Consider the following 15,775-nt stretch of genomic DNA (forward strand, 5'->3'; position numbering starts at 1 on the left):
CTTGTTCTTACGATCTCGAACGATTCGAATTCCAAGAACATAATTTGCTTCTCTCAAATCTTTCATTTGGAATTGCTTGGCAAGCCAACCCTTTACTGTAGACAATTTTTCCACCTTATTTCCAATAAGCAGAATGTCATCTACGTAAAGCACTATGAATACCACTTTTCCATCTTTGATGTGCTTGTATACACAAGGCTCATCAACACTTTGATCAAAGCCATAAGATTTGATTGTTTCATCAAATCTATGGTTCCATGATCTCGACGCTTGCTTTAGTCCATAAATTGATCTAAGCAATTTGCAAACCTTTTGCTCTTGGCCTTGGGCTATAAAACCCTCTGGTTGCTTCATGTGGATTTCCTCGTGTAGATGACCATTCAAAAAGGCCGTCTTGACATTCATCTGTCATATCTCATAGTCAAAATGAGCAGCAATTGAAAGTAAGATGCAAATAGATTTAAGCATGGCTATAGGCGAGAAAGTCTCTTTATAATCGACTCCCTCTCTTTGGGTATAACCTTTTGCAACCAATCTTGCTTTGAAAGTCTCTACTTTCCCATCTACACCTCTCTTTCTCTTATAGATCCATTTGCACCCAATAGGTCTAACCTCTTCAGGTGCATCTACAAGAACCCAAACAGAATTAGAGTACATCGACTCCATTTCTTGGTTCATATTTTCAAGCCACCTTTATTTTTCAGGATCTTCCATTGCACGTTGAAATGATAATGGATCATCTTCCACCCCATTGGTGACAGCAACATTTGCCTCTTCATCTTGACGATAGCGGAGGGGTGGTCTTACTACCCTTCCACTGCATCGAGGTGGCATGATATCTTGACTTGGTTCAGTGGTATCATTAATGGTTTCCTTAACAACTTTATTTGGACGTCGAATGAGCTCATCATTGAGTAACTCCTCGAGTACAATCTTACTTCGAGGCTTGAAGTTAGTCATGTAATCATCTTCAAGAAAAATGGCATTTGTCGATACAATTACCTTATTATCTTGAGGATCTTAAAACCAAGCTCCTCTCGTTCCCTTGGCGTATCCCACGAACAAACACACTTTTGAACGTGGATGCAATTTTCCAGTCTTTCATTCCAACACATGTGCTGGGCATCCCCATATGCGAAAGTGAAATAAACTAGGTTTTTTCCCATTCCACAACTCTAGAGGTGCTTTATGGATTGACTTTGATGGCACTGCATTCAAAATGTAAGTGGCCGTCTCTATTGCATAACCCCAAAACGAGATTGGCAGTGAAGAGTAGCTCATCATAGATCTCACCATATCAAGTAAAGTGCGATTTCTCCTTTCAGCAACACCATTTTGCTGAGGTGTACCGGGTGCAGTGAGTTGGTATAAAATACCATGCTCTAGAAAATAATCTTTGAACTCAGTATCAAGATACTCTCCGCCTCGATCTGATCGAAGACACTTTAAAGATTTACCTAGTTGCCTTTCGGCTTCCGCATGAAATTCTTTGAACTTTCCAAAAGTCTCGGATTTTCTATGCATGAGATAAATATATCCATACCTTGAGTAATCATCAATAAAAGTGACAAAATACTCATAACCACCTCTAGCTTGTGTAGTCATAGGACCACATACATCACTATGTATAAGCTCTAGTGGTTCCTTGGCCCTATTGCCCTTTGTAGAGAAAGGTCTCCTAGTCATTTTTCCTTCTAAACAAGATTCACAAACAGGAAGAGTGCCAACACTAAGCTCTCTTAAATGACCATCCTTTATAAGTCTGTTTAATCTTTCTAAGGATATATGCCCCAACCTTAGGTGCCATAGATATGTTTTATCTTCATGAGAAACCTTTTGCTTTTTAGGTTTGGGATGTTCTACTTTAAACATTTCGACATTAAGCAGTGGTTGTTCATTTGGTCTTAGAATATATAGTCCATTTTCGATTGAAGCAGCACAAATCATATGACCATTTCTCAAAATAACAATCTCATTATTATCAAAAGAAAGAGAATAAAATTGTTCATGCAACTTTGAAACAGAAATCAAATTTCTACGAATACCAGGAATAAAATAAACATTGTTCAAAACCAAATATCTATCATTAAATCTAAGTTTAATAACTCCCACTGCTCTTGCCGAAACTACTGCACCATTGCCAACTCTCATCGTGAAGGACTCATCAGCAAGCTCTTCATAAGAACTAAGTAGCTGCAAAGAAGAATAAACGTGATTAGTAGCGCTCGAATCAACTATCCATATAGAATAATCAATGGTTACTAAACAAGATTCTAGAACAAATAAGTCATACTTACCTTTCTTCTTTTCTTTTAGGTCAGCGAGATACTTGGGGCAGTTCCTCTTCCAATGACCATCAATCCCACAGTAAAAACATTTTCCTTTGGGCTTTGCAGTGTCACCCTTCTTTTTGTCATTGGAACCATTCCAATTCTTTTGCTTTTTAGGAGCTCCTTTTCCTTTCCCCTTATTCTTTCTTTTCAAACTAGCTTTGGAGGAAGGTGACTTACCCTTGACAACATTTGCCTCACCTTCTTGGACTTTTCCAATGGAAATGGCCTCAAACGTTTGCAACTCGTTGAGCAATTGTGTCATGTTATAATCAAGTTTGTTCAATAGTTGCTCTTGAATTGCAGGAAATTCGGAGGCAATGATTCCAAAATCATGCTCACTTGTGTACCATCATCTATGGTCACACCATGAGTCTCAGCCTCAGTGAAATAGTTAACCATGTTCAAAACATGCGCTCCAACTGATTGGCCTTTCTTCATCTTAGCATTCATGGCATTCTTAATGGCTTCAATCTTAAATTGACTAGATTGCTGACCAAACATAGCTTGCAGAGAATCCATTATCTCATAAGCATTCTCTACATTCTCCTGCTTAAGTCTAAGCACATCGTTCATTCCGGCTAACATGTAGCCCTTGGCTTTATTGTTTGCTGCGATCCATCGATCATATATTTCTCGTACACTACGAGAAGCATTCAAAGGGGGCTCGGGAGGACACTCCCCCGTTAAGACAAATTTGAGGTTCTCACAGACGAGGGCAATGTTAATATTACTCTTCCATTTCAAAAAGTTTTCACCAGTCAACTTTTCATTAAGTAAAGCAAGAACATGACCAGGAGACATGATTGCTGAAATTAATGTATAAAACGACATTTAATAAATTGAACAAATATCATAGTCAACTAATCAATTTAGGAATCATAAATATGATGCAAGACGCATTATTATTTATTCCACCAATTCCAAAGAAATGTAATCTCTCATTTAATAAGTTGCCTTTGGGTCAGAAGAATTAAATGATGATTAAATCGAGACTATCTCTATTAATAAATAAAACACTAAGATATCTCATATCTTCATTTTTATTATTAATTACCTTTTAATTTAACCTAGATGTGCTTAAACTATTTAATTGCATCCTTATGAGTGTGACCCACTATTTTGGATTTAAAAATACAATCCATAATTGCCTCCTTAGGGTAGGTAAATTATGAATCATACTAAAAAATCTTATCCTTTCGGAAACTAAGCATTGAATTTTGATTTAAATGAAAATCTTCTTTAGGGAGGACGTCCTATGCGTCACTAGGCGCCATTTAAACCTCACATTGCTTTTGTTAATAGTGGAGGTCGTAGGATTTATTGTCATATATCCTTCTCCCACTCATTAATATATAATAATTAAAGTTTCTCAAACTTTCAATTATTTAATTAAAACATCTTATGATTTAATTATTAAAAGTCCAATCTTATTGGTCTCTATTAAATGATATGAGCAATATAATGAATGTCATAATATTTAAATCCAATTTAAACATGATGCATGACATGAAAATTAAATGACATTTAAATCAAATTTAAACATGATGTAAAACTTATTTATGGACCTCTAAAATAAATATATGCAAATTATCACATAATAAACATTATAAAAATTAAATATCATTTAAAACAGGATAAGTGGCATATAAAGAATATAAGAGTGAGATATTGTTAAAATTCATGATTTTTAATAGTGTCCTACTGATCGCAATTTTAATAAAATTAACAAATCAAATAAAACAATTTTATTTAATTTTAAATTAATTTTATAAATCAATTAATTGTAAAATCAATATTTAACACTCAATAAATTAAAAAAAAAACATTTTTTTTTTAGAATTGGGCCGAACATAACAAAGTATAATTAGGCCTGCCAAAACAAACCCATAAAAACAAATTTTTTTTATCATTAATTAATTTCAGCCCAACCTAAAAAATTATTCGGGCCAATTAAAATTGAAGCCCAATGGAAGGAGCACCTCCTTCCATCTTGTTCCTCCCTTTTACAGACTACGGCCATGGAGGCCATGAGAGAAATAAATTTCAGCAACCACCATCTTCTCCACAATTCGGCGATGACACCGGAGTTTAGCTCGTCCGACGAGCCACTTTACTCGCACGACTGCTCTAACCAGCGAACATATGTACTGGAGCAATCGCGCTTTCGAGTCAGCAAACGTAAGCCACGGCGGTCGAACCAACCATCGCTCCACACCACTGTTCTGATTCCGACAATCGAGAAACGTTTTTCCAATTAAGACCGAATTGTGAAGAGATCAATGTTTGGACAAAGAAGAAATTTTCTTCCTTGTTGAGCAGGACACCACGATCAAAATTAAATTTTGTTTTTTTTTAAAAAATGATTACGATAATTCTAAACAAAAATCAAACCAAATTTATACAATAAGTATACGAATTTTAACAATAAATCTCACTCTCATAAAATTTAAATTGATTTAATTTATATTCATATTAAAAACAATGGCTCTGATACCATTTGTTGGAATTTACATATAGTCTTTGAAGAAATTCTGACTATAAAATTTATTTTCGATCAAATCGAAACACAGCGGAAGCGATTACATAATTTCATAAATTAGAGTCGAACATATGAATATAAATTACTGATGAATTTAAACAAAACTATTTACTAGAAAACTAACCTCTTATAGTTTTTCTTTTTTCTTTTTTGTAAATCCAATATGCGTAGAAACCACAGCCTTCCAATACGATCCTTCCTATCGACGGGAGTGTGTGGGCACTCAAAAACGCAAATGCTAGAAATCAATTTTTTTGTTTTGTTCTCTAATTTATTTTCAACTCAAGAAAAAGTAGAGAAAAAGTTGTTTTCAAAAGACCACCTAAGATCCTATTTATATTAATTCAAAACCAAGAGTCTAAATCTAATTCCAATTGGAACTCTCGACCATATCATCTAGGATAGTGCCAAAATTTGATTTGGTTTGAATATTATATTTTAAGCCTTTTAAAACTATTTTTAAAAGTCATAAGATTTCTAAAATCTTATCAAAATAACTTAGAATCTTATTCTAACTTATTTAGATGTTAAATAATATCTAAATTTTATTCACAATAAATTAAAGATATTAAATAGGATTTCTAGGATATTATCAAGATAAATTAGAATCTTATTCTAACTTATTTAGATATAATATCTAAATTTTATTCACAATAAATCAAAGATATTAAATAGGATTTCTAGGATCATATCAAAATAAATTAGAATCTTATTCTAACTTATTTTTCATATGACAAATAATATCTAAATCTTATTCACAATAAATTAAAGATATTATCAACATCTTTTGAATATTATCATAATAATCCAAATATATAATTATCTCATAATTATACTTTAATATAATTAATATATCATAATTAATTATATTTATCTTCAAGTATTTGAAGTTATGGAAACAATTTTCAATGTTATTTCTAAATTACATCTCTGGCTCGTCATTAATTTGGAAAGACGTATTGGAGACCATTGACCTATAATTAGAAGCTCCAATAAATTGGATAACTAATTAAACTCTTTAATTAATTTATCTAATTTATTAATTTCATGATTACTCTAATAAAAATATGGAATTGCATTCTTTTTCATTACAGAATATCTTACTATGTAAAATTGAGTAGTCAATTGATATAATCGTTACATATGTATTAATCCTTCATAGACAATTCGTAAGTGAAACTAGGAATTTTCCGTTTACCTCTTCAATTACTTCTTATCCTCATTTACCATTAATTCACTAGTGAGTGGTTCAATTTATAACTTAATTATAAATTAGTTGGGCCCAACACTCAGTTCTAGAATTAACAAATGAGGGAATCTTCTTTCTACTTCTCGCAAGAAGGAATGGATTCCATGTCTGTGAATTCATTTCCACAGCCATTCATTTCAAATATAAATCTAAAATTCAAGTATTTAGAATGCACAATCGCAAACTTTAAACAAGCAAATTAAGAATCATATTGAAATGAATAGGAGTTTATAATTAATTACTTCAGGATTGAGATTTGTCCATATATGATCATCTTTATGATTTAATTTGAATTTCATAGTAACAACGAAATTTATTATGAAATGACTAATTAAATCGGTCTAGGTCGTACATAATCACATTATATATAAATGCCCCATCTAGATGTCCCAACATCGACGATCCAGATAAGATGATCACATTTATAATGTTCATGGGCCGTATTATTGACGCTTTAATTAAAGATCCATACTTTAATTAATTTATCACCGACTTAATTTAAGTTTATTATCCATAATTTTAATCATCTTGTATATATAACTCTTATATATACTAAAATTATGATTATATCCAATAAACTAGGGATTTTACTACGATATTCATGAAAATAACATTTTTATGCAAACATGATCAATCATTGATGTCGTTTTCATTAATAAAAAATATCTTATTACAATTCTTTAAGGGTACTATCCCCAACACTTTTAACAATAATCAATTTATTATGTCGTCGATTTTTATTATAACATATATGATCGATATTATAGAGTAAGATATTTAAATCGATATACAAGAGGAATATGAAGCCATTGTGTCTAAATATGAATACATCTTCCCATTCAGTTCGAAAATTTTGTTTATTATTTTTATTTGCTCTTTTATTATCGCTTTGGATGCATTATGATGTCAATGTGTATATCCCTACAAAAACAGTTCGTTAAAAACCGTCTTTTTTAATGTGAATTTGACCATAAAGTGTTTGTTGGTTTGTCATTTGTCCATGCCAACATTATCTGACAATTGTACACTGTTGCGGTCAGTTTTGTACGGAAAAACTTATCCAAACATTAGCTTAGCCCTCTGGTGTAAACTGATATTCTTGAAACTGAATGATGAAAATTGATAGACTAATAAGAGATACTTCAGTTTGGGTTCGAGTGAGTTCTGTTCAACTAGTCGAGTTTATGTAATCAGTTCAGCTTGTGGACATAGTCAGTTCTGTTCGATTTGGAGTTTAGTTTAGCTTAAATCAGTTTCTCCTTTATTATTTGTTAACACAAAAAGACAAAAGTCACATTCCAACAATTTCTCCATTTTTTTTGTTGTACAAAATTAAGAAATACATCTAATTTAGGCAAAGTCAATTCCGTTAAACTGAATTCTGAAATAAAAAAATTTCTGATAAATATGAATATCAACTATCTATTATTTCTTGTCTTCAATCTTCTTGGCATATTTTTGTGCAGTAGATTCAACTTTAGACTTTTCTTCCATCTTTTGTCAACATTATGAAAAACCACATATCTCTTCAAAATGAGCACAACCAAAGTCAATTGGGCTGACATAGTGTCGAACTTGACTGAAAGTTGTGAGTAAATTGAATCGATCTTTCAATTTAAATTTTTATTTTTTCCTATAATTTAGTAATTTAACTCAAGTCAGTATCAATTTAGTTCGTGATCACCAAAATTTATATTTAAATTTTATCTAAACAGCTACCCAAGTCCTCTGACGTATGACATTTATTAATGGATGTCCAATGAAGAAATCTTTATCAGTCGGAAGCTGGAAGGTTGTTTAAAGATAAATTTCTTTTACATGTCACCTTGGTAATGTACATGCAAGATATGGGAGAGTGCATGATGGTGAAAGAGTCCTATACAAAACTAAGTGAAGTAGACATATTAACCCATGCAATTATTTGAGTTTTTTTTTGTTTGGGATACATGGGTCAGATAATCGGGAACTTTTAAGTCTTGTTCATTAATATTCGGAAATATTTAAAATCAAACATGGTTTTAATAGATGGAGCCATCTATTTATTTAGAGCCTGTGAAATGATCTCATAGATCTATATCTGTGAGCGGGTTGATCCGATCTATACTTAGAGTCAAAAATATTTTTGACATAAAAAATAATACATTTTCATGGACTAGGTTGGGTCGGAGATCTATCTCACAAATTTGACAACATGATATAGTTTCATTGGAGTTTTTGTGATTTATTAAAGTTTCAAATTTCCTTCTACTAAGAATTGTTGTGTTTCAAATACCTTTACTTGATCTTCAGACCATTTTAGCATGTTCTTCTTTGGAAAAATAATATAATTTATCATGTAAAATTGATCTAATTTTATTTTACGGTTCTACGATGAATCCAAATTCAGTCTTAGTACCATAAATTTACTTTTGTTGTAATTTTAATTATTTTTTTGTCGAAATATCGACATGATATCGGATATGTCGATGCGACACTCCGCAACATTATTCACGTAGAAAAATATTAAAATCACATAAAATACAAAGTAATGGCCTTATTATTCAAATTCGTCTGATTAGTCGACACAAATAAAAACTGAACCAATTTTTCAATATTCTCGCCCCGCTTTGGAAAAAGATGGAGCACGTGTGAAGGTATTAATATTTTTTATTTGACAAACTATCTTGAATTCAATTTTTCTCGAATATTAGTCATACTAATAATGCGTAACCTTAAAAGTCAAGTATTGTTAACGTTAAATATGTAAAAAAAAAGAAGTAAATTTAAAAAAGAGTAGGTCTCTTGTGAGACTGTCTCACGAATCTTTATCTGTAAGACGGGTCAACTCTACCAATATTCACAATAAAAAGTAATACTCTTAGCATCAAAGTAATATTTTTTCATTGATGACCCAAATAAGAGATTTGTTTCACAAAATATGATCCGTGAGACCGTCTCACACAAGTTTTTGTTATTTAAAATTGTCGAACCAGCATTAAATGTGTGGTTTCTTGACACAAACTTAGCAACAATCAATCTCTAAAATGATTGAATCAAAAGGAAAATTAAATTTTGTTTCGAAATATAAATATTATCGTTTAATTATTCAAATCAAACCCCCTCTCTGCAATTGACCCGTAAAATTGTAATCTACATTTTTCTCGAATGAAAAAAAATTGCATAATTGTTTTTGAAGAAAATGAGATCCGTTAGTCATATTTATACAAATTTCGAAATATAAATAATTATTTTTTGAGGTCCAATAATGGAAGGTTCAATTCCTTTATAATTAACTTGAATCTAAAGAGGACATTTAATTTCTTAGATACCTTGCCCAACAAGATAAATTTTTTTCAATTCAAGTATTAAAATTGGACTTTTCTTATATTTATACAAAATCAACTTTGGCGTACGGATTTTTTGTTTTTGTTTTCAAAACAGGGTTTTAATAGGAAAGGGACGTAGTCTAGCATATAATTCAGCTAGTCAAGTGCTTTAGGAAGCGCAGGGTTGTATTTTTCTCACGAAAACACGTCTCAAACTATTTTCAAGTAGGGATGTAAATGAACCAAACCGTTTGTGAGCTATTCGAAGCTTGATTCGATAAAAGCTCGTTTGAGCTCGTTTAATGAGGCTCGTTAAGATAAACAAACCAAGTTCAAGCTCTACAATATTCGGCTTATTAGCTCGTGAACATGTTCGTTAGTAAATCCATAAGTAATATCTTAGCTGAAAAATAATAATTTTGATATTTAATTTATTGATTTAACACATTAATTATGAAGTATATAGAAAAATCTATTAAATTTATTTATTATAATAAACTGACAAATTTTAATAAGAATATTATATTTTTTCCTAAATGTATACTTTATCTTTTAATGAATTTAATGAATATTTAAATGTACAATTTATATTTATTGAGCTCGTTTAGGTTCGATAAAAGCCTGAATAAGCTCGTGAGCCATGAATATATTTGTTAAATAAAGTTCGAGCTCGGCTCGATTATAAACAAGCCAAGCTCAAACATTCAAGAGTTCGGCTCGGCTCGACTCGATTACATCCCTATTTTCAAGGTTATGAGATAGATTTCCGACTCGATACATTCATGAAAATATTATTTTTTGAGTAGGTCTCTTGTGAGACGGTCTTACAAATCTTTATCTGTGAGACGGATCAACCATACTGATATTCACAATAAAAAGTAATAATCTTAGTATAAAAAGTAGGCAAAAACTTATGTGAGACGGTCTCGGGGTCATATTTTGTGAGACAGATATTTTATTTGGGTCATGCATGAAAAAATATTACTTTTTATACTAAGAGTATTAATTTTTATTGTGAATATCGGTATGGTTGACACGTCTCACAGATAAAGATTCGTGAGACCGTCTTAAAGAGACCTGCTCTAAGAAGTAATCTTTTTCATGGATGACCCAAATAAGAGACCTGTCCCATAAAATACGACCTGTGAGACCGTCTCACACAAGTTTTTGCCTTATTTTTTACATTCAAAGTATTATTTTCAGTAAAAAATTATATTTTTGTTAGTTATGAAAAAATATTGTACAATATATACTGATTTGAGCGAAAATATTCGACCGATTAAATTAAAGTATTACTTTTTATGTCCAAAATATTAGTTTCACTGCAAAATTATTATTTTTTTATTAGTTATGTTGTGAAAAAATATCGTGTGATATATGTTGATTTAAATGAAAAATATTTATTTTTATATCAAAATATTACTTTTCACTACATGTATGATATGCTCGACTCCTCTCACAGATGTAGATCCGTGAGACGGAATATACTCTTCTTTCCAATCTTAAAAACTTTATTACTAAAATATTTCATTTTTAAGGTAGGTTATATCAATATATCATAAAAAATTTTTATATACATATATATGTATTCATGAATTAGTTTTACAAATGTTTTTCACAAGTCCAAAATCCATGCTTGAAAACAAATAATATATATAATGAGATCCCACCACTATAAATAACTATCAAGGAACATATAAAAAAACAATCCACCTTTACAAATCTAAACTCCAAAAATATTTTAACATGTATTTTCTACTCCTAGTGCTGTCTTTTTCGATCATCTTTCTGTTCAATCTCTTTAAACCGAAAAATCCCAAGAAAACTGGCGGCCTCCCACCGGGTCCGAAAGGGCTTCCGTTGATCGGGAACCTTCACGAATTCGACCCGGTGCACCCCCATGTCTACTTCCACGAACTCGCGAAAAAGTATGGCCCTCTCATGCTGATGAAATTTGGTTTCCGACACGCGATCGTGATTTCTTCTGCAAAAGTAGCCAAAACAGCTTTAAAAAATAATGACCTAGCACTTGCAGGCAGGCCAACACTCATTGCCTTCCAAAGATTTTCTTACAATGGCAAGGATATTGCTTTCTCTAGTTACAACGAAACTTGGAGGGAAATGAGGAAGCTGAGCGTGATTCATCTGTTTAGTGTGAAACAGGTGGTCTCGTTTCTTCCTATTCGAAAAGCCGAAGTTTCTCGCATGATCAAAGATATGATCAAGAAATCCGATTCGTCTGAGCTGATAAACTTGAGCCAGGCTGCGTTTTTTCTAGCTAATAGCATCATATGTCTGGCCGGATTCGGGAAAGAACTAGATGGAGAGGCTAAAAGAAGGTTCGATGCAGTTTTTAAAGAAGCTCAAGAACTATCAGTAGCTTTCTTTTTTGGTGATTTTTTCCCTTTACTAGGTTGGATCGATAAATTAACTGGGACGAGTTCGAGACTCGACAAGAATTGTAGGGATTTGGATGTTTTTTTCCAAGAACTTATAGACGATCATCTTGATCCAAATCGGCCTGAATCAATGAAAGGGGACATTCTTGATTTGATGATTAAGTTGAAACAAGACCAAGCCTCCGCAGTTTCTGTTGAATGGGAAAATATCAAGGGCATTCTCATGGTATGACTCTCAATTCTAGCTTTACATTACCAACGACTTATTTTCTAGAATTGTCTCGTTCCTCGCGAAAACAAAGATCAAATTTCTACGACTTACAGTATGAGAAACGAAAATATGGGAAACACATATACAATTTCTACTGTTATATGCTTTTGATTACTGAGTAGTCGGTTCCCTTATCACGTTTCATTCTATATATTATTTCAAATTAATTTCCAACTGTTCAAATGATTGAAAAGTTTCCAAGATTCTTGATGGATTATTATCTGTATCAAACTTTTATTACAGAACGTATTCATTGCTGGAACCGATACAAGTGCATCGTTGATAGTTTGGGCCATGACGGCTCTCATCAAGAAACCCCAAGTGATGAAGAAAGCACGAGAAGAAGTCCGAAATATAGTAGGAGCCAAAGGTGTCGTAGATGAAGATGATATCCAAAATCTCCCTTATCTGAAAGCAATCATCAAAGAAGCACTAAGATTGTTTCCTCCAACTCCACTCTCCGTCCCAAGAGAAACCATAGAAAAGTGCACGATAGATGGGTATGAAATCCCTGCAAAAACCACGGTTTATGTGAACCTTCATGCCATTGGTTTAGATCCCGAATATTGGGAAAACCCTACTGAATTTAATCCCGATCGGTTCTTGAATAGTACAATCGACTACAAAGGGCAGGATTTTGGGTTGCTCCCTTTCGGATCGGGTAGAAGAGGTTGCCCTGGGATGAATTTCGGTATCACAACTGTGGAGCTTGCGCTTGCCAATCTTCTCTACTCATTTGACTGGGAGTTGCCCCATGGAATGAAGGAAGAAGATGTTGACATGGAAGAGGCTGCAGGACTTGCAAGTCACAAGAAAAATGATCTTTGCCTTGTGGGCAAATGCTATATATGAATATAATTAGTAAATTATATATAGATATATACATCGTGTAATAAAATAACATGAACTTTTGTAGCAAATGAGCCATTTATATCTTCATCATTTCTTGATACTTAAATATTAGTTATGTCCTCTCAGCCTATCTATTCCTTCCTACCACTTAATACAATTTCAGGACTCGCAATTGAGCCTCTAAATCACCATTCCTTTGCTAAAAAAATAATGAAAAAAGTTAAAAATTAGTAAGTTTACCTACTTTTGATATGATACTCTGACGTGACTTTAGATATTGTTGATATGTACAATGTCAAAGCTTAGATATATGGACCAAAACTAAAATCATGACAACTCGTGTGACCAATTTTGCTCTCCCAAAAAATAATTTTTAGTTTTCCACAAGTTATTTTCTTGACGTGACTTTAGATATTGTTGGCATGTACAGTGTAAAAGCTGAGATATATGGACCAAATCTAAAATCATGACAACTCATATGATCAATTTTGCTCTCCCCAAAAATAATTTCTAGTTTCCCACAAGTCATTTTCTAGAATGATTATATGAATTGAAAGTTGTTCTAGGAAATTTGAATAGCATTTTAGAGTGCTATATACATGATTTGCTAACAAAATCAACAATTTCTGTTTGAAATTTATCTATTTTTAGAAAAATTTCATTTTTTGAAATTGGAATTTTCTTATGTTTATACAAAATCAACTTTGGCGTTTGAAATTTTCTGGATTAATTTTTATAGTCAAGTGTCGTGGGGAACAAGGTTGCATTTTTTCAGCCGTTGCTAAAGGACTTTAATACAAAATTATTTCATTTTCAAGGTAATTAGATATAATATCACACACACACACACACATATACATATATATATATATATATATATATGAAAGGAATATACAACCCTTTCGATATATATGTAAAACTAATTCACGAATTAGTTTTACATTTGTTTCGTATATCAAATATTATGATGACATAGACTTCAAGAACCAAGTAGTCGTACCTATCTCCAAAAACAACAATTAATAGCAAAATAGAAGTGCGATTGGGAATACTGAAAAGGTTCAATATCAATAGCATGCATGCATGAAAGTTTAGACGCTGCAGTCTACAACTACAAAGTTTTTATCAATAGCATCCATACATGAGAGTATATATTAAATCAAAATTTACCAAAATAATATATACTACTATTATTATTTAAATAAAAAATTTTGCTCCAAAAAAATGAAATAAATCCCACAAATCACAATTCATTCTTGAAAGCAAATATAATATATATTAGAATAGGTGTCCAGCAAACAAACTTGCGGCTTGAACTTTATTGACTCTTGATAGATGTCGTTTTTACATATATTATTGTGTCATTATGAATCTCATTCTTGCATGGTTTTAACAGTGTTGAGTCTAATTTTAGTTTATTTATTATATTATGCACAGTGTCCATCTCTCACATGTTGTGGGTTGATCTGTAGGTGATTTAATCAAGAAAAGAAGAAATCGGGACCATATGTATGAACATGGCGTGCTATGGTGGATAAACTTAGCTGCCCCACCCCGCGAATAAAGAAAAAATTGTGGATTTGCACAAAGCTTGGGTTAGGGTGGGTATTTTTGCCCGCCAAGTGCGTACGAGTGGAAAATAAAGAGCGGATGCCGAACATTTCGCACTTGGTCGGATATTTTTTTCCCACCCCAGCGCGCCCAAGTGAAGAAGAAAAAAAAATATGTGAGCAGCTCGCGATAGGACGACAGAATTGGTCCGCCCTAGCGCAATCCGATAAGGAAACATGATTTGATCGATTTGTTTCTAATTTTTTGAATTCCTACCTATGGAAAGCCCTCGTACACGGTTTGGAGAAAATCATTCATCACTTTTGACATATTAACTTCACCTTGGAGAGCCACCGCACGCGAGAAAAAAGATCGGAGTCAAAGAGGCAAGAAGAACTGGGGATTTTCACGCAACGTTTCTTTTCTTTTCTTCATTTCTTCTAGTATTTTTAGTTTAAGAACTTTTTAAAAATAATTGTTTTGATAATTTCATGATGATGTTTAGTAGCTAAACTTTATATTTTTTGGGATTTAAGGGATCCTACCCCCAAAATGTTATTTTATTTAGTTTAATCTTCGACTTTTGCTTCATGCTTGATTGTGTTACTATTTTCTTGGAATTATTGAAGCCTAGCTAAATTCTATAAATTTTTTATTGTGAATGAATTAGATATAATTGTTTGCAATAAGAATGAGTGGCATAATCTGTGGATTTACAATTTACATAGACATATGAATTGAATACATGTTAATAATGATATTCTAATAGGTCGAAAGCTAAGAGATTCTGTAAATCGTGCATTCAATCACCTTGATAAATAATTAAAGACATTTAATTTTTCATTATATTGAATCAGTTTAACATATCTTGAGAGAGTGTGCTAATAATTTAGGGAATGTTGTCAAAAACATGAGTAATATTTGAGATTGAATATTTGAAATAAAAGAGGGATATTTGACTGAAATTCCCAACAAATTCATTTTCAGTTGATATTAATATTTATTTTAAATTGTTTAGTTTTATTTACTATTTGAACTATATTTTCTCCGTGAATGCAACTTTAATTTAAATCACTTCAAATAATTGTTTACACTTTGCTAAAAAATAAATTTCTGAAAATAAAAATTGCATGATACAGTCTCCGTGGGATAATATATGTACTTTATACATTATTTTATAAATTAGCTCGTGCACTTGCGATTATTTCGTGCAAGAAAGTTTAAATTTATTTTGGGGATTTTTCAGTGCAAGAAAAGTTCGATCAAGTTTTTGGTA

General features: G+C 32.0%; 3 protein-coding genes across 3 annotated transcripts; 1 reads left to right on the plus strand and 2 right to left on the minus strand.

The window, feature by feature from the left end:
- Positions 1-1,407: 1,407 nt before the first annotated feature.
- On the minus strand, positions 1,408-2,601 carry LOC142552510 (uncharacterized). Its single transcript, XM_075662202.1, has 2 exons — positions 2,298-2,601; positions 1,408-2,193 (listed from the first exon to the last, which is right to left on the minus strand). Exons 1-2 carry the CDS (start codon positions 2,593-2,595, stop codon positions 2,186-2,188), a joined length of 306 nt encoding a protein of 101 aa, XP_075518317.1. The 5' UTR covers positions 2,596-2,601; the 3' UTR covers positions 1,408-2,185.
- Positions 2,602-2,612: 11 nt separating this feature from the next.
- Positions 2,613-3,134, minus strand: LOC142554722 (uncharacterized). The gene has a single exon (XM_075665391.1). It carries the CDS (start codon positions 3,132-3,134, stop codon positions 2,613-2,615), a length of 522 nt encoding a protein of 173 aa, XP_075521506.1.
- Positions 3,135-11,111: 7,977 nt separating this feature from the next.
- Positions 11,112-13,068, plus strand: LOC142553995 (strychnine-11-hydroxylase-like). Its single transcript, XM_075664591.1, has 2 exons — positions 11,112-12,051; positions 12,340-13,068. The coding sequence occupies exons 1-2, from the start codon at positions 11,173-11,175 to the stop codon at positions 12,946-12,948; spliced, it is 1,488 nt and encodes a 495-aa protein (XP_075520706.1). The 5' UTR covers positions 11,112-11,172; the 3' UTR covers positions 12,949-13,068.
- Positions 13,069-15,775: the final 2,707 nt, after the last annotated feature.

Source organism: Primulina tabacum, chromosome 8 (assembly GCF_025594145.1).
Source record: "Primulina tabacum isolate GXHZ01 chromosome 8, ASM2559414v2, whole genome shotgun sequence".
Lineage (NCBI taxonomy): Eukaryota > Viridiplantae > Streptophyta > Magnoliopsida > Lamiales > Gesneriaceae > Primulina > Primulina tabacum.

Bases quoted from the DNA above. Each gene is read 5' to 3' on its own strand.
- LOC142552510 (XM_075662202.1), bottom strand. From the start codon at position 2,595: ATGACACAATTGCTCAACGAGTTGCAAACGTTTGAGGCCATTTCCATT.
- LOC142554722 (XM_075665391.1), bottom strand. From the start codon at position 3,134: ATGTCTCCTGGTCATGTTCTTGCTTTACTTAATGAAAAGTTGACTGGT.
- LOC142553995 (XM_075664591.1), top strand. From the start codon at position 11,173: ATGTATTTTCTACTCCTAGTGCTGTCTTTTTCGATCATCTTTCTGTTC. The intron at 12,052-12,339 runs GTATGACTCTCA...CTTTTATTACAG, and splicing joins ATATCAAGGGCATTCTCATG to AACGTATTCATTGCTGGAAC.